General features: G+C 34.9%; 3 protein-coding genes across 4 annotated transcripts in view; 1 reads left to right on the top strand and 2 right to left on the bottom strand.

Moving 5' to 3' along the window:
* Nucleotides 1-4,468, bottom strand: part of zgc:113232 (uncharacterized protein LOC541546 homolog) — a 30,503-nt gene extending 26,035 nt beyond the window's left edge. Inside the window, exons 1-2 of one of the 2 annotated variants that reach the window (XM_054620908.1) lie at nt 4,227-4,238; nt 3,368-3,658 (exon numbers count right to left, since the gene is read on the bottom strand). In XM_054620908.1, coding sequence (XP_054476883.1) covers nt 3,368-3,388 — 21 coding nt within the window. In that variant the 5' untranslated portion in view covers nt 3,389-3,658; nt 4,227-4,238. Of the gene's footprint in view, nt 1-3,367; nt 3,659-4,226; nt 4,239-4,421 lie in introns of those variants that run through there. The other variant, XM_054620909.1, reaches the window with a different exon arrangement.
* snrnp48 (small nuclear ribonucleoprotein 48 (U11/U12)) lies at nt 3,692-11,388 on the bottom strand. Its single transcript, XM_054620930.1, has 9 exons — nt 11,153-11,388; nt 9,399-9,512; nt 9,217-9,277; nt 8,041-8,121; nt 6,349-6,522; nt 5,972-6,093; nt 5,251-5,354; nt 4,983-5,105; nt 3,692-4,580 (listed from the first exon to the last, which is right to left on the bottom strand). Exons 1-9 carry the CDS (start codon nt 11,285-11,287, stop codon nt 4,487-4,489), a joined length of 1,008 nt encoding a protein of 335 aa, XP_054476905.1. The 5' UTR covers nt 11,288-11,388; the 3' UTR covers nt 3,692-4,486.
* A 7,274-nt stretch (nt 11,389-18,662) lies between these two features.
* sri (sorcin) overlaps nt 18,663-19,015 on the top strand; it is an 8,843-nt gene continuing 8,490 nt past the window's right edge. Inside the window, exon 1 of the mRNA XM_054620959.1 lies at nt 18,663-18,952. Within this exon, the coding sequence (XP_054476934.1) occupies nt 18,911-18,952 (42 nt within the window). The 5' untranslated portion in view covers nt 18,663-18,910. The remainder of the gene's footprint in view (nt 18,953-19,015) is intronic.

Genomic DNA, 19,015 nt, shown 5'->3' with positions numbered 1-19,015 from the left:
TGGTACAGAGCTGTGAAATTTGTGAGTCACCTAAAAATGATAATAACTGAGATTAAACATAAACAGAAGGATGTGCACGTGCAAAATAAAGAGAAACACCCTCATAAAATAAAAGACATGGAGAAGAGAAATATGTGAAATAACATATATAAACAAATAAGAAGCAAATATCAGGAGTGAGCTCATATAAAAAAAGGTAGAATGACAATAAAAGAGAAAATTCTTGAATTAAAAACAGATAAAGGTGCAAATACAAAATCTCTCTCTCTCATTTTTATGTTTTTAAATGATTTTTATTTTTTTAAATTTAATAACTATTATCTCTCTCTATCTTTCCATGTATAGAAGTATTTACTTATGTCCATTTACTGTCCTTAAATGGGCATTGATATTAAAAACTGATCTGCTGATTCATGAATTAGTAACAGAAATAAAGAGACCATTGTGTGAGAACACTGGAGCCTTCACAGGAGTGATCCTCACCTGTACAGACACACGTTGAACACAGCATGTCAAAACCTGACTCTACTTTAGCTTCTGAACCATGAAAGTAGCTCGTAGGTCTCGGTGTATGATTCTCTCTTTGAGTACCAGAGGTTGCTGGTTCAAATCCCAGAGCAGCCCTTACTTTGAGACTATAAACCTCAGGGACTAATATTATTTCTTAAACTATAACATGGAGCAAAAAGGGAAAGTTAAGGAACCAAAATAATCGGGCAAAACCGTCATACACGTGAAGATTTTATTTTAGAGCTTCTTCAAGTTAAATTAAAAGTACTTTCAATGTAACAGATGAGTGACCTTTTTTTTGTTCTGAGGACTGACGTGAAAAAAAGAGGTTAGCTCTTACTTTTGTGCTATTTTTTTGACATGATTTCACCGGATTTGAAAAGAAATGTCTTGTTTAACCAGCCTCTAGATTTTTTATATTTTAAAAAAGCCTGTAATGCATTCATTATATACAAATGTATTAGAAGGCAACAACACTTTTGTGATACAGGAGGATTATAAAGGATCAGACACATTTATATTGATAAAGGTAGTATAATTATAATTTCTGGGAAATGGAAGTACATGTGCACTTTATAAAATATATATAAATGAATTTCTTGAACTGGTGATATATAAGAAACAAAGCTATTCTTGGATTATATACTGTTGTTGTTCATAAACTCTGTATTTTATACCCAAGTGTTTAAGCTGCGTCTTCTTTTTTTCAACTCATGGTTAATCTACATGATGATAAATCAGGCTAAAAACATTTGGTAATCTTCCGTAAACCTTCACCAAAACAGCAGCAGGTGTGATCAAGTTCCTTCACTGATGATTAGGAAAGATTAGAAAAGTCTTTAAGTGGAGAACATTCATAAAAAGTGTCACCTGCAGACTCTGCTGGTGTTTGGGTGAGAACTAAACGGACTGAGAGGTTTCTTTGTCTTCTTCTCAGACTCATCTGACATTCCTGAAGCTTCACTGTGAGCTGGAACACCAACGGAGGAGAAACCTGTTCATGACCCTGTCTCTCTGCTTTTAGCTTAAAGTGACAGAGAGGAGCTTCTAACTGGTCCTGATCCAGTCTCAGTTTAGTCCTGATCCTCTATAGACCTCCATCAGTAAACAGACCATCAGAGAGAAGATCGTCTGTTTCTATAAAGTTATTCTTAAAGCTCGTCATCGGAGCCACCGGGTCGGATTCTGGAGAAACCAGATGAAATCATGAAGGTTCACCAGAAACTCCTTCAGCTCAGACTCCAGCAGAGACCAGTCCACCGTGGACAGACCCAGATCCAGCAGAGACCAGTCCACCGTGGACAGACCCAGATCCAGCAGAGACCAGTCCACCGTGGACAGACCCAGATCCAGCAGAGACCAGTCCACCGTGGACAGACCCAGATCCAGCAGAGACCAGTCCACCGTGGACAGACCCAGATCCAGCAGAGACCAGTCCACCATATTTTATATTTTTCTTATTGTCAACATGAATCATAAAAAGACCAATGTTTGTTTTTTTTAAAGGAAAAGATACATTTCATTTAGTGAAAAAGCAGCAAAAAACAGACGCAATGTGTGATTTTGTTACACTAAAAAATAAACAAAAATGTACAGGTTTTAGTTTGTAAAGCATTGATCAAATAAAAAATTCAATATGAATATTTTTTCCACATTTCCATGAGGTATAGGAAGTTTTATCCCAACACATTTGCAGCATGATGCTGTAAAGAACGTTACAGCTATACAGGTTAGTTTGTGTGAAGCATGTTGGGAATGAAGCAATAATCCTGACCTGCAGGACCTCCGGGGCAAAGAGGTGAGACACTTCCTCAACTCGTGTTCTCATCTTTGTAGTTTGTTTTAGAGAAAACTGCTATCACCTCTTTTGTTTCTGTATTTCTTTTTAGGCCTAAGATTAAATAGTTTTCAATCGGAGCATACTTAATATAACTAAATCAAATAAATGCCTCAGTTGAGTCCACGTGGTCTGGCTGTGGTTTTGCACATTTCGGGGAAAACAGATGCTTTACGTTTTTGAGATGAGGCTTTGGTATGATGTGTCTTTCTAAAGAAAACGCCACAGTCAGCAGAATAACGTAATAATATCCGTTACCTTCAACCGCAAAGGAAATGATCCATAGAAATGTAATTTCATCAGAACTCCCACACAAATTATTTCTTCACTGTCAAACTTGTCTCAGCATGAAACAGAGTAAATTATGATTATCTGATGTATTGAAGAAAGGGTTAACAATACAGTGTGTGTGTGTGTGTGTGTGTGTGTGTGTGTGTGTGTGTGTGTGTGTGTGTGTGTGTGTGTGTGTGTGTGTGTGTGTGTGTGTGTAAGTAGCAGCAAGTTATATTAGAATACTATGTAAGCACCAAACATTAAACAAACGTTCTGGTTAAATAACATCAGCAGGTTTCAGTTCACTTTCAGTTCAGTATAAAATGAGTTTGGTTTATCTAGAAAATGACTTTCACAACACACATCAGTGTCAGGGAAGTGTCAAAGTTAAAGGTTTACTAGGAATTTCCAGGCTATAAAACTGCTGATCTTGCTGCTAAAGACAACTGCTACATTTAACAAAGAGAAATCAAGGAAATGAAGAACTCTCGTTTTAGGCAACAAAAAAAATGTAATTCTGGTATTTCAAACACATGAAAGGGCCTGTTGACACCTAGAGAAACACTTGACAAAACTGCTAAAAACTACAAGACTGCAATAAACCCATGTTGCAACTTTTTCCAAAAGTAAACGGACCACAACTAATATCTTTTTCTCTCAAAAATTGAATCCCGGTTGATTCAATTCAACAAGAATTCGACCACCAGCTCCATCAAGCATCACCAAACCCAGACCGTCCCCTCTTACCGCGTCTTTGGAGGCTCCCATGGTGCTGCAGACTCCCCTCGGACTGGACCAGACCAGATCCTGCACAGGACGCTTTCAGGATACAGACCAGGACCAAAAGAAAACCGACCTGATTTAGCTTTCCCTGAGCAGATCTCCTCACAGCATTGTCCCCGTCCTCACTCTGTCTCCGGTCTGTCTCTCCAGGATCCCTCAGGTTCCCAGGCACTGATGGGATCCTCTCTCCTTCTCTATCTTTTTGTGTCTTTCTTCTCGTCCTCTAACTCGGCGTCTCAACAGGGTGAGAAATACCTGAGCCAGAGTCCAGCATCAGCAGAGAAACATTTGTGAAGAAAAGTCATGCAAGCAGAGTCTCAAACTTTAAGCCTTTAAATGTTATTCTTTTCACATGTGGATCATTTTTAATATCGGAAATTTCAAACAAAAAGGATCTCTAAAAGAAGAATTAACATATAAACCGAGTCAAAGGAATCATGTTTCCCTTCACAAAAACTTTTTACTAGCACATCATTTTATTTCAATCATATCATATATTTTGTTTTTTACGTTACTTTGGTGTATTTTTTTCATTTTACTGCCGTTTTAAAAGGTGCTGTATAAATAAAATTGATATTATTTGTATCATCATTATTACATAAAATCAGAAAAAGTATGATTATATGTATTTTTAAAAATGAGTTACACATTTATGTAGCATCTATTTTTTTAATGGATTTCAAAATAAAACATTGCCAGTCACAAGACTTCAGAAGCCCAAATTTCAAATTAAAATACTTTCCAAAGTTTCCCAATGAGTGCAGAAACCTTGTGTAAACACCTGAAGACACACAGAAAAAGTTAAGCCTAAAACAAGAGTGACCTTTGACCCCCGCCAGCGATGACACTCCTGTCCAACATTCCATGTGTTCTGTAGTTGAAAACCACTCCCAGCCAATCAGGGATAGGCGGGGGCGGGGCCTGTTCAAGATTGGCAGACATATAATTTAAGATTGTGAAGCACAAAAAGCTGAAAAGGTTGTTGGTTCCCAAAACTTTATTTCTTTCCAAAATTCACCTTGTGTGACATCTTTTAACCTGTGGAGGCCACGATGACCTTTGACCTCATCTGATCCAACTTCATCACTTCTCCTTCTCCCTTTCCTCTCTCTTCTTCTTCTTCTTCTTCTTTCGGTCGTGGTGGTGGTGGTGGTGTTCATCCGGGGAGCCGGAATCCCTGCGAATCCAAGAAGCAAACAGTGAGAGAACATTGAGCCACTTTCAGAAACTGTTTTTTAATAAAGTTTTGACAAATGGACCATCATTTACTAAATGAACATCATGCTGTATTGAAGAAGACTTGAAACTAGAGATTGAGACCATAAACTCATGTTTACAATGTTTACTGAGGGAATAAATCAAGAGAGAAGTAGAGTCATTTTCTCATAGACTTCTATACAACCAGAGGAGTCGCCCCCTGGTGGACAGGAGAGAGAATGCAGGTTTTAAGACACTTCAGCATCTGCTTCACTTGGCAGAACCGGAGGTTGCCAACAGATTTTTTTCAATAGCTGCTTTGTAATAAGACAAATAAATGAGTTTGATCACTTGTGTCAAGGGTCCAAAATGTACTTCTCACCTCTCTCTCTTCTTCTTCTTCTTCTTGCTCTCTTTCTCTTGGCTTCGTTCACGGCTGCGTCGGCGTCGGCTGTGGGATTGGCGAGACTCTAAAGACGTTGAACGCTTTTCATCCGGCCGGCGCCTGACAGAGAAATAATATCACCCTTAATCCTGTCAACTGCTCTGACAAGATGCTTTTACATATTGACTTCACGTTAAAATACTAAAATACATTTAATTTCCTTATTAAACAACATGAACTGATCACCAGGAGGGCACGGTCGTACCTGTGGGAGGACAGTTCAGATCTGGTCGGCTCCTCCTCGGCCTCTTCCTCTCTCCACTGTTTGGTGAGCTCCTCTGAGTGGACGTTGATCACCTCTCTGATCACCTGCAGGGTGATCAATCAATTTGTTTCTTAATCGTTATTTAGGCAGAAACTTCAGATTTTCACCGTGACACAAAAACACCACTGTTTCAGTTTATAGAGTTTAACATGATAAGATAGTTTTTAATGCATTTCTTCTTCCTTTCTAAACTCTACATTTGTTAGAAAGCCCACGTCATGTAATAAGTTTACTGTCTGATGCATTATACTTGTTTTTTTTGCTTCGTTCTCATCACATAAACGATGTCCTCAAAGGCACCGTGTTAACAAGACGGCAACGTGCGGTTTGGTTTCACTTCACCCCCTTTTGTTTTTCTTCATTCACCCATTAACTTTGTTTATTGCTTAAAGGTGAGTGTTTTGATATTATAACTGCAAACCAGATATTAGAAGGATTATTTGGGAACTTTGCAAATACATCTCTGCCACAAAATTCTATATTACAAAAGTTTGTGGTATATGCCAACGGTAAATTGGTTGTTGATACATTAGATTTGTAATTACAGTCCAGATCTGGAGCATATACTATACATGTATAGGTCACATAAATCAACATAACTGAAGATTATTAGATGATGTGTAAATGAGCAGCGAATCATTCTCCTGTTGCTGGCTCGTACCTCAGTGTAGGACTTCTTGGTGATGTGAACGTTCTTGGCTCGGTAGGACTGACGCCGCCTCTTGTAGTCCCTCATCTCTGCCATCAGCTCCAGGTGAGTCTTTGGCTCGTTCTGCTCTTCATCTACACAAAAAACACAAAGATACTTGTTTCACATGAGGAAAACGCTGAGGGAGAAACAAACGGCTCTTTTTTATTCACCAAAATTCTCCAAACAGAAACTATTTTAACAGTAATGCTAGAACACAAACAGCTAACAACAAAGATTGGTTTAATTCAATTCCTCTACAAAAATATCTGTTATCCATGACATAGTTAGAGGTGATCTGACACAGTATTTTATCGTTCTGATGTTTGGGAGGCTCTGGGAAGTCTTACTCTTCTGGAGTTTGGACACCAAGTCGACGTAGAGATCCTCGTTGTTGGAGGAGGCAGCTTCTTTCCGCTGGCTGAGCACATGATCGTACAGAGCCAATCGGTCGGCCACGGTGAGGTCACACACGGAGTGCTTGTGGTTCTGCGGCACATCGACAGGCTGTCCGGAGTACTGACCTGATTGGGGACCAGAGAGACTTTACACACAAATCACAGGGACACATTGTTCACCCAAAAACAAGTATTATATGTCTAGATGTGTTCAACGAAACTTAGAGTCCAGCTGTTATTGTTTTTTACTCCATCAGGCCCAAAAGCACTGAAAGCATCTACCGCATTTTGAAGTAAACTTTTTGTTCACTGATCTGATGCTTCTACTCCGACCTCGTTTTGATTCTGAAACATCAGATAAAGAGACATGAATCAGAGCTGATTTTTCTGCAGCAACCATACATGTTTAGAGAGAGCTAAAAGGATGAATGAGCTATGTATTTTTCGCCAAAAGGAAAAAGTTTTATTAATTTAATAACTTAGTAAGTAATAGAGACACTAACACTGCCTCTTTCACTGGTTTTAAAAGAAAAATAATTCTTTATCTGATTTTGGGGAAAGCAAAATGGCTCTAATGGAGTCATATTACCAAATTAAACTTGACTTAATCTGAACTAGAGCAGAAACCTTACTGATTTAGCACACAAAGGAAAAAATGAAATAGTAGTTTTTCCTTTAAATGTAAAAAAAAAAAAACAATTTAGAGAATGTAATTAGAAAAATTGTGTAATTTATGTTTTACTCGGCAAATAGAAAACTCTTTTGGAACCAACCCGATGTTGTTATTTATACACTTATATTTGTACTTCTATGCTTTATTCTGGGGTATTTCCCAGATCACAGTTTAATCTGATAAAAGATGTTCAACAAGTATCCCGTTGAGTGTATCAAGTATTGATATGTTTGTAATTCAACGTAACTATGCTCAGGTTCTTTTTAGCTGCTGTAAAATCCACCTTTGTGATCAATATGGATTTAATGTAAGTGATCATGGCTTTTCACTGGAATTATTTCATCAGAAAAAGAGGAAGTCACATTTTGTACATTCATTTAAAACCCTTGAAACCTTTGGGGAAAGCAAATTAAGTTTTTTACTTTTATCAACATTTATGTCTGAATGTTTGAAGACTTTCCCCAACACGTAAAGGGAAAGGAGTGTGTTCAAGTACTTATTGTGTGTGTGTGTGTGTGTGTGTGTGTGTGTGTGTGTGTGTGTGTGTGTGTGTGTGTGTGTGTGTGTCCCAGCCCAGCCTCTTGAAAGGATATGACTTTAAAGGATACTACACGTAACACAGCTCCTCTCTAATACTCACCCCTGTAACTGCAAACAAAACACACAACACAAAGATTACACACAAGTCGGCAGAAAAATGACATTAAATTAAAAAGATGACAATCCCTAATTAAGAAAACATAGCTTCTTATGTACTGGGGGGTGATTTGAGGCATGTGTAGGATGAGAAGGAGTGATGAGTTATTAAAAAAAAAATTTCCTCCAGTGACATCTAGTGGTTTGTCATTGCGTCTGGAGTGAAAGACTAAATGTTCTAGGACTGTGAGATCTCACTACAAAGCCGTCTCGTCTCTTGGTCAGGATGTTATATATAACAGGTTTGCAGTAATCCTTTAAAATGAAGCTCACACCTTGCCAGAAGACTCCTTCCATCCTCATCAGTGGTGCAGCAGACCTGGCCTGCAGGATCACCTGGTGCTGTGTGGATTTGTCTGCATGAAGGAAATGAAACGAGATGACGACAACTGAACAAATGTACAAAGTTTGTTTAGCTTCTATAATAAATGCAAAAAGATATAAATCACTTTCATCTTATCAGGAAGAGTTTCATGCTGTAGTGAAGATCAAAAACTTTAACAAAGATAATTGTCTGCAAGGACACAGTTGAGGTGGGTGGGTGTATTTTTTAAATAAATATTGTTAATTTTTAATAAAAAAATATTAACAAGATCTTAATAAATCTAAGTAGTATTTGATACTGTTTTGCAGTTCTTTAAGACTTTTCTTATCTGTTCTTTAAACATATCTTTACAAAAAGTAATAGCAAAGACATTCAACATTGAAGAATAAAAAGTATATATATTTTTACGTTTTTTTTTATCTTCCTCTTTAGAAACATTTTAATCAACCACAATTACAATGAATATGTCTCTAAAATAAATGGTTTTGTTCTAGAACATCTTGACTTTGATTAGCTGACATTTGGAGCTTTAAAGCTCTGATATTGATCAGCAATATATTTAATAACAGTGGTTTTATATTGTATGTTGTTATTTTCAGGAACAAAAGATACTACATAATACTTTTGTTGTCTTCAAGACATTTTCTAAAAATGTCTTAAAGGAAAATAAGGACATTTTATTCAGTAAGGGTGGCAAGGTTGTTAATGGCAACCAATTTTTGGCCTTTGGCAATCACTTCTTAACATATAAAAAATAGGCACAGCAAACAGCAAAACGTGCACCCCAAAATAAATGTTATTTTAATATTTGTTGCATTAATGAGTTACAGTCAGAACTAGAACCAGCCAACACTGCAAGAGCGTTTACTCAAGTGCACATATGCATCTGTTTTAGAGACAACGGTGCAGCAAATTAAGTTGTTTAATTGATGGGTGAAGAGTTTGAATTAAATTAACATGAACGAAAAACATAAAGGAAATTTGTCAAGAAGTCTTGGGAGGTGAAGTACCGCCATCTTTGGACTGGTGACTAAAAATGGCAACCATATTTTCAGTTTTCAGCAACCCAAAAGTTACTGTTGAGCTGAACTGGAATTCATGATAATAGTCATTAATTATTACTCACCCATTTTAAAGCTTCTGACACTTCTGTTCTCATAACACACAGAAGGATCGAACATCTCCGCCTGCAAACGAGGGATGAAACTTTGTATTGCTCTCTTAATGATTGACGCATCAAACTGGCACTGGATTATTCTGTAAACGCCTGACAGTCTTTACTCGGGAACGCTGCTACGTTAGTTTTACCTCCTCCTCAGTGGAGTAGCCCATCTTTCGGAGGCTGCAGGAGGCTTTGTGTTTCTCCATGCTCCTCACCGGGACTCTGTGGTTGGAGTCGTAGGGACACTGCTCCATTGCTTCCTGACAAAACACAAAAAAAGAAACTAAATCATTTTAAATTTTAGTTTTAGATGACCCATAAGAAACACTCTCTTTCCGTGTTTGAGTCTAAAAACACAAATGTATTTTTGACCATACAAGCATCGTCTGCATGTTGTATATGTGGTAGTCAATCTGTGCAGGGAAACTTGGACGTCCAAGTTTCACATAAATCCTTTTGGTGAGGGAAAACTAAAGCCAACCATGTATGTAAAACATGCAAGAAGAAAGGTTTGGATGTATATGATATGTAAAATTATGGATTTTAGCATTGAGAAGGAACACAGCAGCACTAGAAAAAAATTATGAAAAATACAACATTTCCAATATCTGGATAATAGTTATAAGCTACAAGCAGTACTTACACTGAATTAAAATTGTATGATATGTCTACACTTATGTCAAAGAAAACTGCATAACAATGAAATGTAGATGTAGAGCCACAATACAGCACATTTAAATGGATAAATTAAGGCCAATGAAGGCTAGCAATCCACGTCATTTTATAAATATATTTGGAATAAACACAAGACATATACACAAGGATATTCCTAATTTACATGATGTAGATAGCTGTCTAACTATTGTTGACACAGTGAAAATACTCCTTTACTGGTTAAAGTCATGCATTCAAACCCTAACGACAGTAAAAGATAATAAATATTATTAACTAAAATGTACTTTAAGTATTTGAAGTAAAAGTAATGATTGTGGAGTAAAAATGTTACGTCAGTGTTTTATTGACACATATATATACACACACATATATATACACATATATATATATATACACATATATATATATATACATACATATATATACACATACATACATATATATACACAAACATATATATACATACATACATACATACATATAAACATATATATATACACACATATAAACACATATATACATATATATACACATATATATATACACACATATATATACATACATATAAACATATATATATACATATATATAAACATATATATACATACATATAAACATATATATACATATATATATATATATATATATATATATATATACATACATATATAAATATATATATACATATATATAATATATATATATACATATATATACACACATATATATACAAACATATACATATATATGTATATATGTGTATATATATATATATATGTATATATGTATATATATATATATATACATATACATATATATATTTGTATATATATATATATATATATATATATATATATACATATATATATATATATATATATATATATATATATATATATGTATATATATATATGTATATATATATATATATATATATGTGTGTATATATATAAAATATAAATACTCAGGTAAAGTATTAGTACCTTTGATTTGTACTTAGGTACAGTAGTTAGTTAGTTTAACGACTAACATTAGATGTTAACGTAAACCATTCATTTATGCCGTAAACCATTCATTTATGCCGTAAACCGTTCATTTATGACGTAAACCGTTCATTTATGCCGTAAACCGTTATCTTGTGCCGTAAACCGTTCATTTATGCCGTAAACCGTTATCTTGTGCCGTAAAGCCTGCAGCCTGCGCGCTGATAGCTAGCTAGCGTCACCTGCTTGTAGTCCTGGCGGCCCAGCGCCTCCCGCATGTCGCTGAGCTGCTGTCTGCAGCTCTCCGTGAACTCCGTCAGCTCCCGCAGCCGCTCCCGTCGCTCCCGGAGACTTTGTGTTTCTGAAGAAGCCGCCATTTTGGAGATTTTAGCGCCAAATCACGGATGTTTGCACAGAATCATCTGCGTTTTGTTTACGCGGCGCTTTGAGACGACACAGTCTGCGCGGTGTGATGACGTAGGCCACGGCATGGCGGGACTGCAGAAGTGATGCATGCTGGGAGTTGAAGTCGAATTGTTTTATATTATATTATGTTATGTTACGTTATATTATTATATATGTTATGTTATATTATATTATGTTATGTTATATTATAGTATAGTATATTATGTTATATTATATTATATTATGTTATATTATAGTATATTATGTTATGTTATAGTATATTATGTTATATATTATGTTATATTATAGTATGTTATATAGTATATATTATGTTATAGTATAGTATATTATTAAATTATGTTATGTTATTATAGTATATTATGTTATATTATAGTATATATTATATTATATATATATGTTATGTTATAGTATATTATATTATGTTATATTATAGTATATTATATATATTATAGTATTTATTAATATATTATGTTATATTATTATATATTATATTAAATTATATTATGTTATATTATAGTATATTATATTATGTTATATATTATGTTATGTTATATATATTATGTTATGTTATATATTATAGTATATATGTTATATTATAGTATAGTATATTAAATTATATTATATTATGTTATATTATATATGTTATGTTATAGTATAGTATATTATATTAAATTTATATTATAGTATATTATATTATTATATTATATTAATTATATTATATTGTATTATATTATATTATATTATATTATATTATTATATTATGCTATATTGTATTATTATTAATTATATTATATTGTATTATATTGTATTATATTAATTATATTATATTGTATTGTATTATATTATTATGTTGTATTTATTATATTAATTATATTTATTATATTATATTATTATATTATGTTATATTATATATTATATTGTATTATATTTATTATTATTGTTATGTTCTATTCTATTCCATTATTTTATATTTATATTATAATATATTGTATAACATTATATTGTTTTATCTTATTTATTTTTATATAATATAGTAAAATATATTACACTATATTATTATTTTATATTATAATATAGTATAATATATTATATTATATTTTCATATTTCATATGATACAGTTACATTTATTCGTATAGCCCAAAATCACAAATTTCCCTCAGAGGTCATAACAGCAAGTATTTTTTTATTGTTTTGTTTTCAGTTGTAACTCTTACTAAGACAGTTGGCTTCAATAAAATAATCAGATACACAGCATGTCAAAACACCTACACAACAATAGTGATATTGTAAAATGAAATACAAACAAACTTGACAAATATGTAAATAACAGTTGTTTACAGTGTATACAGTCAAAACAGGAAGCACTGAAAGTTACTCTGGGCTCATGTGGGGTAAAGCTGGGCGTCTTGCATCAGCTCAGGATCCAGCAGATCATCTGCGTATATGTCCTCTGTTCTGAGAAGAGAAAGAAAAAACACGCATGATCGTTTTGCTGTGAATCAAATTTGAACTGTGTTAAACCAAATGTTATATAGTGTATAATTAATCAAGGTTTTTATACCATTTACCATATAAAGTATTGCATTAGTGATACTATTAGCATAACACTAATAGTTCATACAGTACTTACATTACTTCGAGAGTGTCTTCAACAGAGACCTCTTCCACCACCTCCACTCCAACCACCACGTTCCTCCTCACTGCATGAAGCAAACACAAGAAGGAAGTTGATGCTGGTTCTCTCTGTAGTAATGTGTCATAAATAAATACATCTTTCAGAAGTGCAGGAAGAAGGTGGAGCCCATGAGGAACTGAGCTCCTGCAAAGGTGAACTTTTTATTTGATTGTTTTCTGTAACAACTTGGAACTTTGCCATCCGCCCTCTGCCCATAAAATGAAATGTTAGTGAGTCAAACTCGTTCAACAAGTCAAACTGGTTCCCTCAGACAAACTTTCAACTGGCATGTCCAGACTCAGGTTGCAGCCATTTCAGGTGGAATGCAGACCATGTTTTCAAAGAGTAGCCTAACCTCATGCGTAACAGATACATCTTATTAAAAGAATATTGTGAGTAGCTCCAACATGTTTGTTATAAGATAAGATAAGATAATCCTTTATTAGTCCTGCAGCGGGGACATTTGCAGGATTACAGCAGCAGAGAGTAAAGTGCACACAAGAGACATAGTAAAATAAATGTATGTCTTCTGGAGAAGACTTGTTTCCTTTTAACCTTGTTGCACCTTGTCTCTTGCAGGAACGGAATGAAACACTTCTAGGACGAGTACACTGACTAATTAAATTATTATTATTTTTATTTTTTTTGAAAGAAATAATTTTATTTAAACCAGAAGAAAAAACCTCAGATGGACTCTCACCTCCGTAGACGTACGGAGATCCAGGCCAGCAGGGACCCAATCCTCCTGCTTCCCTCTGCCCACAAACACAGACACACCCGTGGGTCTCCAGCCCCGGACCCTCCTGGTAACGACCACCAGTGAAATGCCCACGACCAGCATCCATCACTGTGTCTGGCTGCTGTGATGGAGGAGCACCAGGACCTCGATGAGCCGGACCAGAGCTGCTGGGGATCCCTGAGATGATGGGAGGTTGGGAGGAGGACCACTGAGGATCAGCAGCCTGACTGATGGCGCCATGGCAACCTGCAAAAATACAGGGGAGGAGAAGTTATCTGATAAACAAACACAATTTCTTTCAATCTGATTTATAGATTTGACCTATATAAGATGTATTTTAAACAGAGAAGATCTTTTTGTGAGAATGTTTAGAACAGTTTTAACAACTTCATCAACAGACAATTTGATGAATATCTTACATTATTCTGGAAGAATTGAAATACTTGTGACATGCATACTAGTTTGTACATTTTTGTCAATATTTTCGGTTCTATTGTTGAATGAGTTACTTAGGCTATTGTGTTAGGCGAGCAGAAAGTTCAAGGGGAAAAACTATCAGGACTAACTACCATATATATTGCCAAATGATCAAATGGAGACTTACCATTGGACAGAAAATAACAAAGAAAATCAGAAATGATTTATTACATTTTTAGTTTATGTATAAATGAACATATCATTTTGTTATAGATTGATACTGACTTTACCAAAAAGAAAATAATGAAGATGAATGTGTAGTGATGGGTTCGTTTTTTCTAGGGATCGAACTGTTAAATGTAAAAAATTGCCAACTGATTATTATTATTTATTCATTTTTATTCACTGAATTGCATATACTTATATCCAAATTTACATGGAAAAAGCCTAACTTCTTCACAAATGGTACATTGACTCAATTGTCTTGGCTGATAGTTATACTCTTATGATTTTTGTTTGATCATTTAATCATTTTTCAATAAGTATTTTTTCTCTATAAACTATAAAAAAAATTAAGCATCCCTGAAAAAAAGCAACAGAAAATGAAAACAGAGTTATCACTGCCAGTCAACCTGGTGGATCGACATGCTTATATTTTTTATATCTAGTTCTTATATATAGAATTAAAACAATTATTTCCATAAAGATATATTTTATTTAGTATCTAAAGACACAATAAACACACATGGCTGGTTGATGCAGGGATTTGGCTTCGAGAGGTCACATGACTGAATCATATGTCTGATCCGTCTGTTTCCTGGACCTGCTGCTGAGACCTGCTGGGTTTGGACCAGGAATGAAACCACACAGTCAGCTGCATGTACTGGCACACACACACACACACACACACACACACACACACACACACACACACACACACACACACACACACACACACACACACACACACACACACACACACACACACACACAACAAGCATGCACACTTAGCGGGGAGTGTGAGTTTTTTTTTTCATGTACAAACAAAAACATGCACCTGGAGAGGGAAAAATTGATGACAGTAACAGTATCAGCGAGCTCATTTTTGTAATAAAAAAATTGTCTTGAAACACAACAAAACACAGACATTCATACACAAACACACTGTGTGTGAACACACTACTATATTGTTTTGTTTTGTTTGTCATGTGTTGTGTAACAAATGGGCTACAACTGAATTTCGTTGTGTATCCCTGTGTTGCATAATAATAATCTATTTTATCTCATCTTATGAACACAACATACCGCATATTACAAAAGTGGCATGACAGTTTGTCATTTTAATAATTTATTTTGCTTATTGTTTTCCAGTTGTATAATAATGCCTTTTTCTGATTAAACTACTGCAACAACCTAATTTCCACAAGTAAATCAATACGCTTTCATTTTATTTTATATTAGCTTAACTTAACTCAACATAACTTATCTATGTTTTTCTGAAAAGGTCATATCTGGACACGTAATAGTTTAAGTCTTAAAAACATTGGACCTCAGATTCTGTAATGAAAGTAATCTGTTTGTTTTTGCTCTTATCATATCTTATCTTATCTTATCTTATCTTATCTTATCTTATCTTATCTTATCTTATCTTATCATAACTTGTGTTTAACTACACTTAATTTAACTTTGCTTTACTTTTTCTTTCTTTATTTTATCTATGTTTTTCTGAAAAGTTCATATCTGGACACGTTATAGTTTGAGTCTTAAAAACATTGGACCTCAGATTTTGGAATAAAAGTAGTAGTTTGTTTTTGATCTTATCTATTTTTTATCTTTTCTTTTCTTTTCGTTTCGTATCGTTTCATATCTTATCTTATCTTATCTTATCTTACCTGTAGAGTAGCAGCAAGAAGCAGGATGCTCTCCAGCCTCCTCCTCTTCCTCTTCTTCCTCTCTCAGCATGACAAGACTCCCTGGATGTTGATGAAGGAGACACAGAGGAGGTCTGGGCGACCAAACCCAACAGTCCGGGTTCAGTTTGTCCATCACAGCCGAAAACAAGTGTTTGTGGTCAGAGAGGAGAACTCTACACTGAGGTCTTCCTCTCCTCCTCTTCCTCTCGGTTCTGCCTCTGAAACCAAACACAGATGGGTTTTCTCCGGACGCAGCAGGAGAGACGGTATGAGTCACTTTAGAGAACAAGCTGATTGGGCATCTCTCCTCCGTTGATGATGTAATGCCTTTAATTATAGGATCACGTTTATTTTACATTCATTCAGAGCAAGCTGGAGTGTTTTAGATTCATAAATGTGCTCACTTCTACTGCCATAGACTTCCATTTATTGACTTAAGTGTAGAAAAATCAAATTTAAGGTAATCCATCATCATCATCTTTTATTTGAATGAAGGACGTGTGAGTTTGTATATCATTGTTTAAAGTTTGCAACATGAAATATAATATGTAATAATTGCAAAATCCTGATGAGTCAAAAAAAGCTCTCGGTTCTTTACTTTCACACCAACGTTCACATGGAAAGTGGAGATTTGAAGCTGCTTTATATTGGTATTGTAGTTGTAAGTATGTGGTGCTAACCTGTGGGAAAACTGTGCACATATTATTGCACACATTTGAACAGCTGTTCCATTTCTGAAGCAGCACAATCTCCAGGAGTTGATTCTCAAACTTTGAATAGAGACAAATGTAAGGAGGGAGAATCACAATGGAACAGTAAAAACACAGCACCACAAACTACAAATCAACACATCTTTAAAACAGTTTTAACAAAACATTACAACCCCCATGTAGAAAGGATTTATTGCAGGACGGTAATAAAGTGTAAACTGAGCAGCAGTGGAAAGTCAAAGATGTCCATTTACTGAAGAACTGTACTTATGTACCAATTTAAGGAACTTGTACTTTCCTTTTCACGCTACATTCTACTTTTACTTCCCTACATTTCAGAGGGAAACATTCTAGTTTTTACTCCGCTACATTTGTCTGAGAGCTTTAGTTACTTAAGAGTTTTGCAGACAAGACATATGAATAGCTTATAAAATATGATGTTTTGTTATAAATTAAACTACAACTGCAGCTGAAATGAGAAATCGTTTAATTGATACACAATCGATCACAATTTTTCATTTCAAAACATTTGACGGTTCCAAAATGTTTATAGTGTTTATGTATTAGTAAGAATTTAAATAATGCCAATGTATTAGTCATACTGTAATAACGGTAATGTATTAGTAATAATGTTGAGGTTTGGACTAAACAAACATTGTGAAAATGTCACTTTGGGCACTATTTTAACTATTTTAACTATTTTAACTATTTTCTTACAAGCTAAATAATCACTTGATTAATGGAGAAAATAAACTATAATGAAACTAATCACCAGGTAATAGTTCAATATGAGCTAAAACTGGAATATCCTTCTTTATAAAAGTCATAATAATCACATATATAATAGTATAACATTCACAGGGATCATTTTCCACTTTTAATACTTTTCCTGATTACTCTTAACCGTAGTAACATTTCAGATACTTGTAACAGAGTGTTCTCACAGTGTGTTGTCAGGACTTTGAACACTTCCTCAAACACTACATCTGCAGAGTCAGGTCAGGCTTCATTAGGCCTGCAATGCTTTGGAGTCAGCTTTGATCCTATTGGTCTATCACAGGTCACATGGTCGCTCACTGCCAATCACAATAATCACTTGATTAATGGAGAAAAAAATCTGCAGATTAAACTATAATGAAACTAATCACCAGGTAATAGTTCAATATGAGCTAAAACTGGAATATCCTTCTTTATAAAAGTCATAATAATCATATATATAATAGTATAACATTCACAGGGATCATTTTCCACTTTTAATACTTTTCCTGATTACTCTTAACCGCAGTAACATTTCAGATACTTGTAACAGTGTTCTCACAGTGTGTTGTCAGGACTTCTGCTTTGGTAAAGGATCTGAACACTTCCTCAAACACATGCATTCGTATTAGTTGTTGCACTTACTGTATTCGTATTAGTTTACTGCACTTATCCTATTCGTAGTAGTTTGTAGCACTTATTATATTCGTATTAGTCTGTTGCAATTATTGTTTTCGTAGTAATTTGCCTCTGCACTATACTTTTGCTCTGGTTTATGCTTTAAGATGCTTGTTTAAGAAAGGAGATGCACTTATGACTTCTGGTGACTAGTAGTTCTCTTGAATACCTATGTTGAATACACTTCCTGTAAGTCGCTTTGGATAAAAGCGTCTGCTAAATGACTGTAATGTAATGTAATGTAATGTAATGTAATGTAATGTAATGTAATGTAATGTAATGTAATGTAATGTAATGTAATGTAAAAACACTACATCTGCAGAGTCAGGTCAGGCTTCATTAGGCCTGCAATGCTTTGGAGTCAGCTTTGATCCTATTGGTCTATCACAGGTCACATGGTGGCAGTGATGAAAGGGGCCATTCGAGAAGCATCCAGAAAGTGTTACATTGTGTCACTTTTGTTTGGATGTGTTTCTTCCTGCAGGCTGATCGGTTCTTTCCGGATTGCATGCACATCTCTTTGCTCCAGGCTCATTTCAGCTCTATTAATCTCACATTTCTGCAGGTATTTGTGACGTTTGCAGCTTGTTTTCTGCAGACACTCCCTCTGCAGGAGGAGGAGGAGCTGCTGGGACATTCCTCTCCATTTCCTTGCATATTGCATTGTAGTTGCATTGTTTAAATCATGGCTTATCACGGATACGGAGCGGCCCCCGGTGGAGTCCCGGTAAGAACCCTTAACATGTGATTTAATCCCGGGTTAGAGCTGAACAGATAAGATAATCCAGTG

This window comes from Anoplopoma fimbria, chromosome 20 (genome assembly GCF_027596085.1).
Source record: "Anoplopoma fimbria isolate UVic2021 breed Golden Eagle Sablefish chromosome 20, Afim_UVic_2022, whole genome shotgun sequence".
Classification (NCBI taxonomy): Eukaryota; Metazoa; Chordata; class Actinopteri; order Perciformes; family Anoplopomatidae; genus Anoplopoma; species Anoplopoma fimbria.
This window is presented reverse-complemented; position numbering and strand designations above follow the sequence as displayed.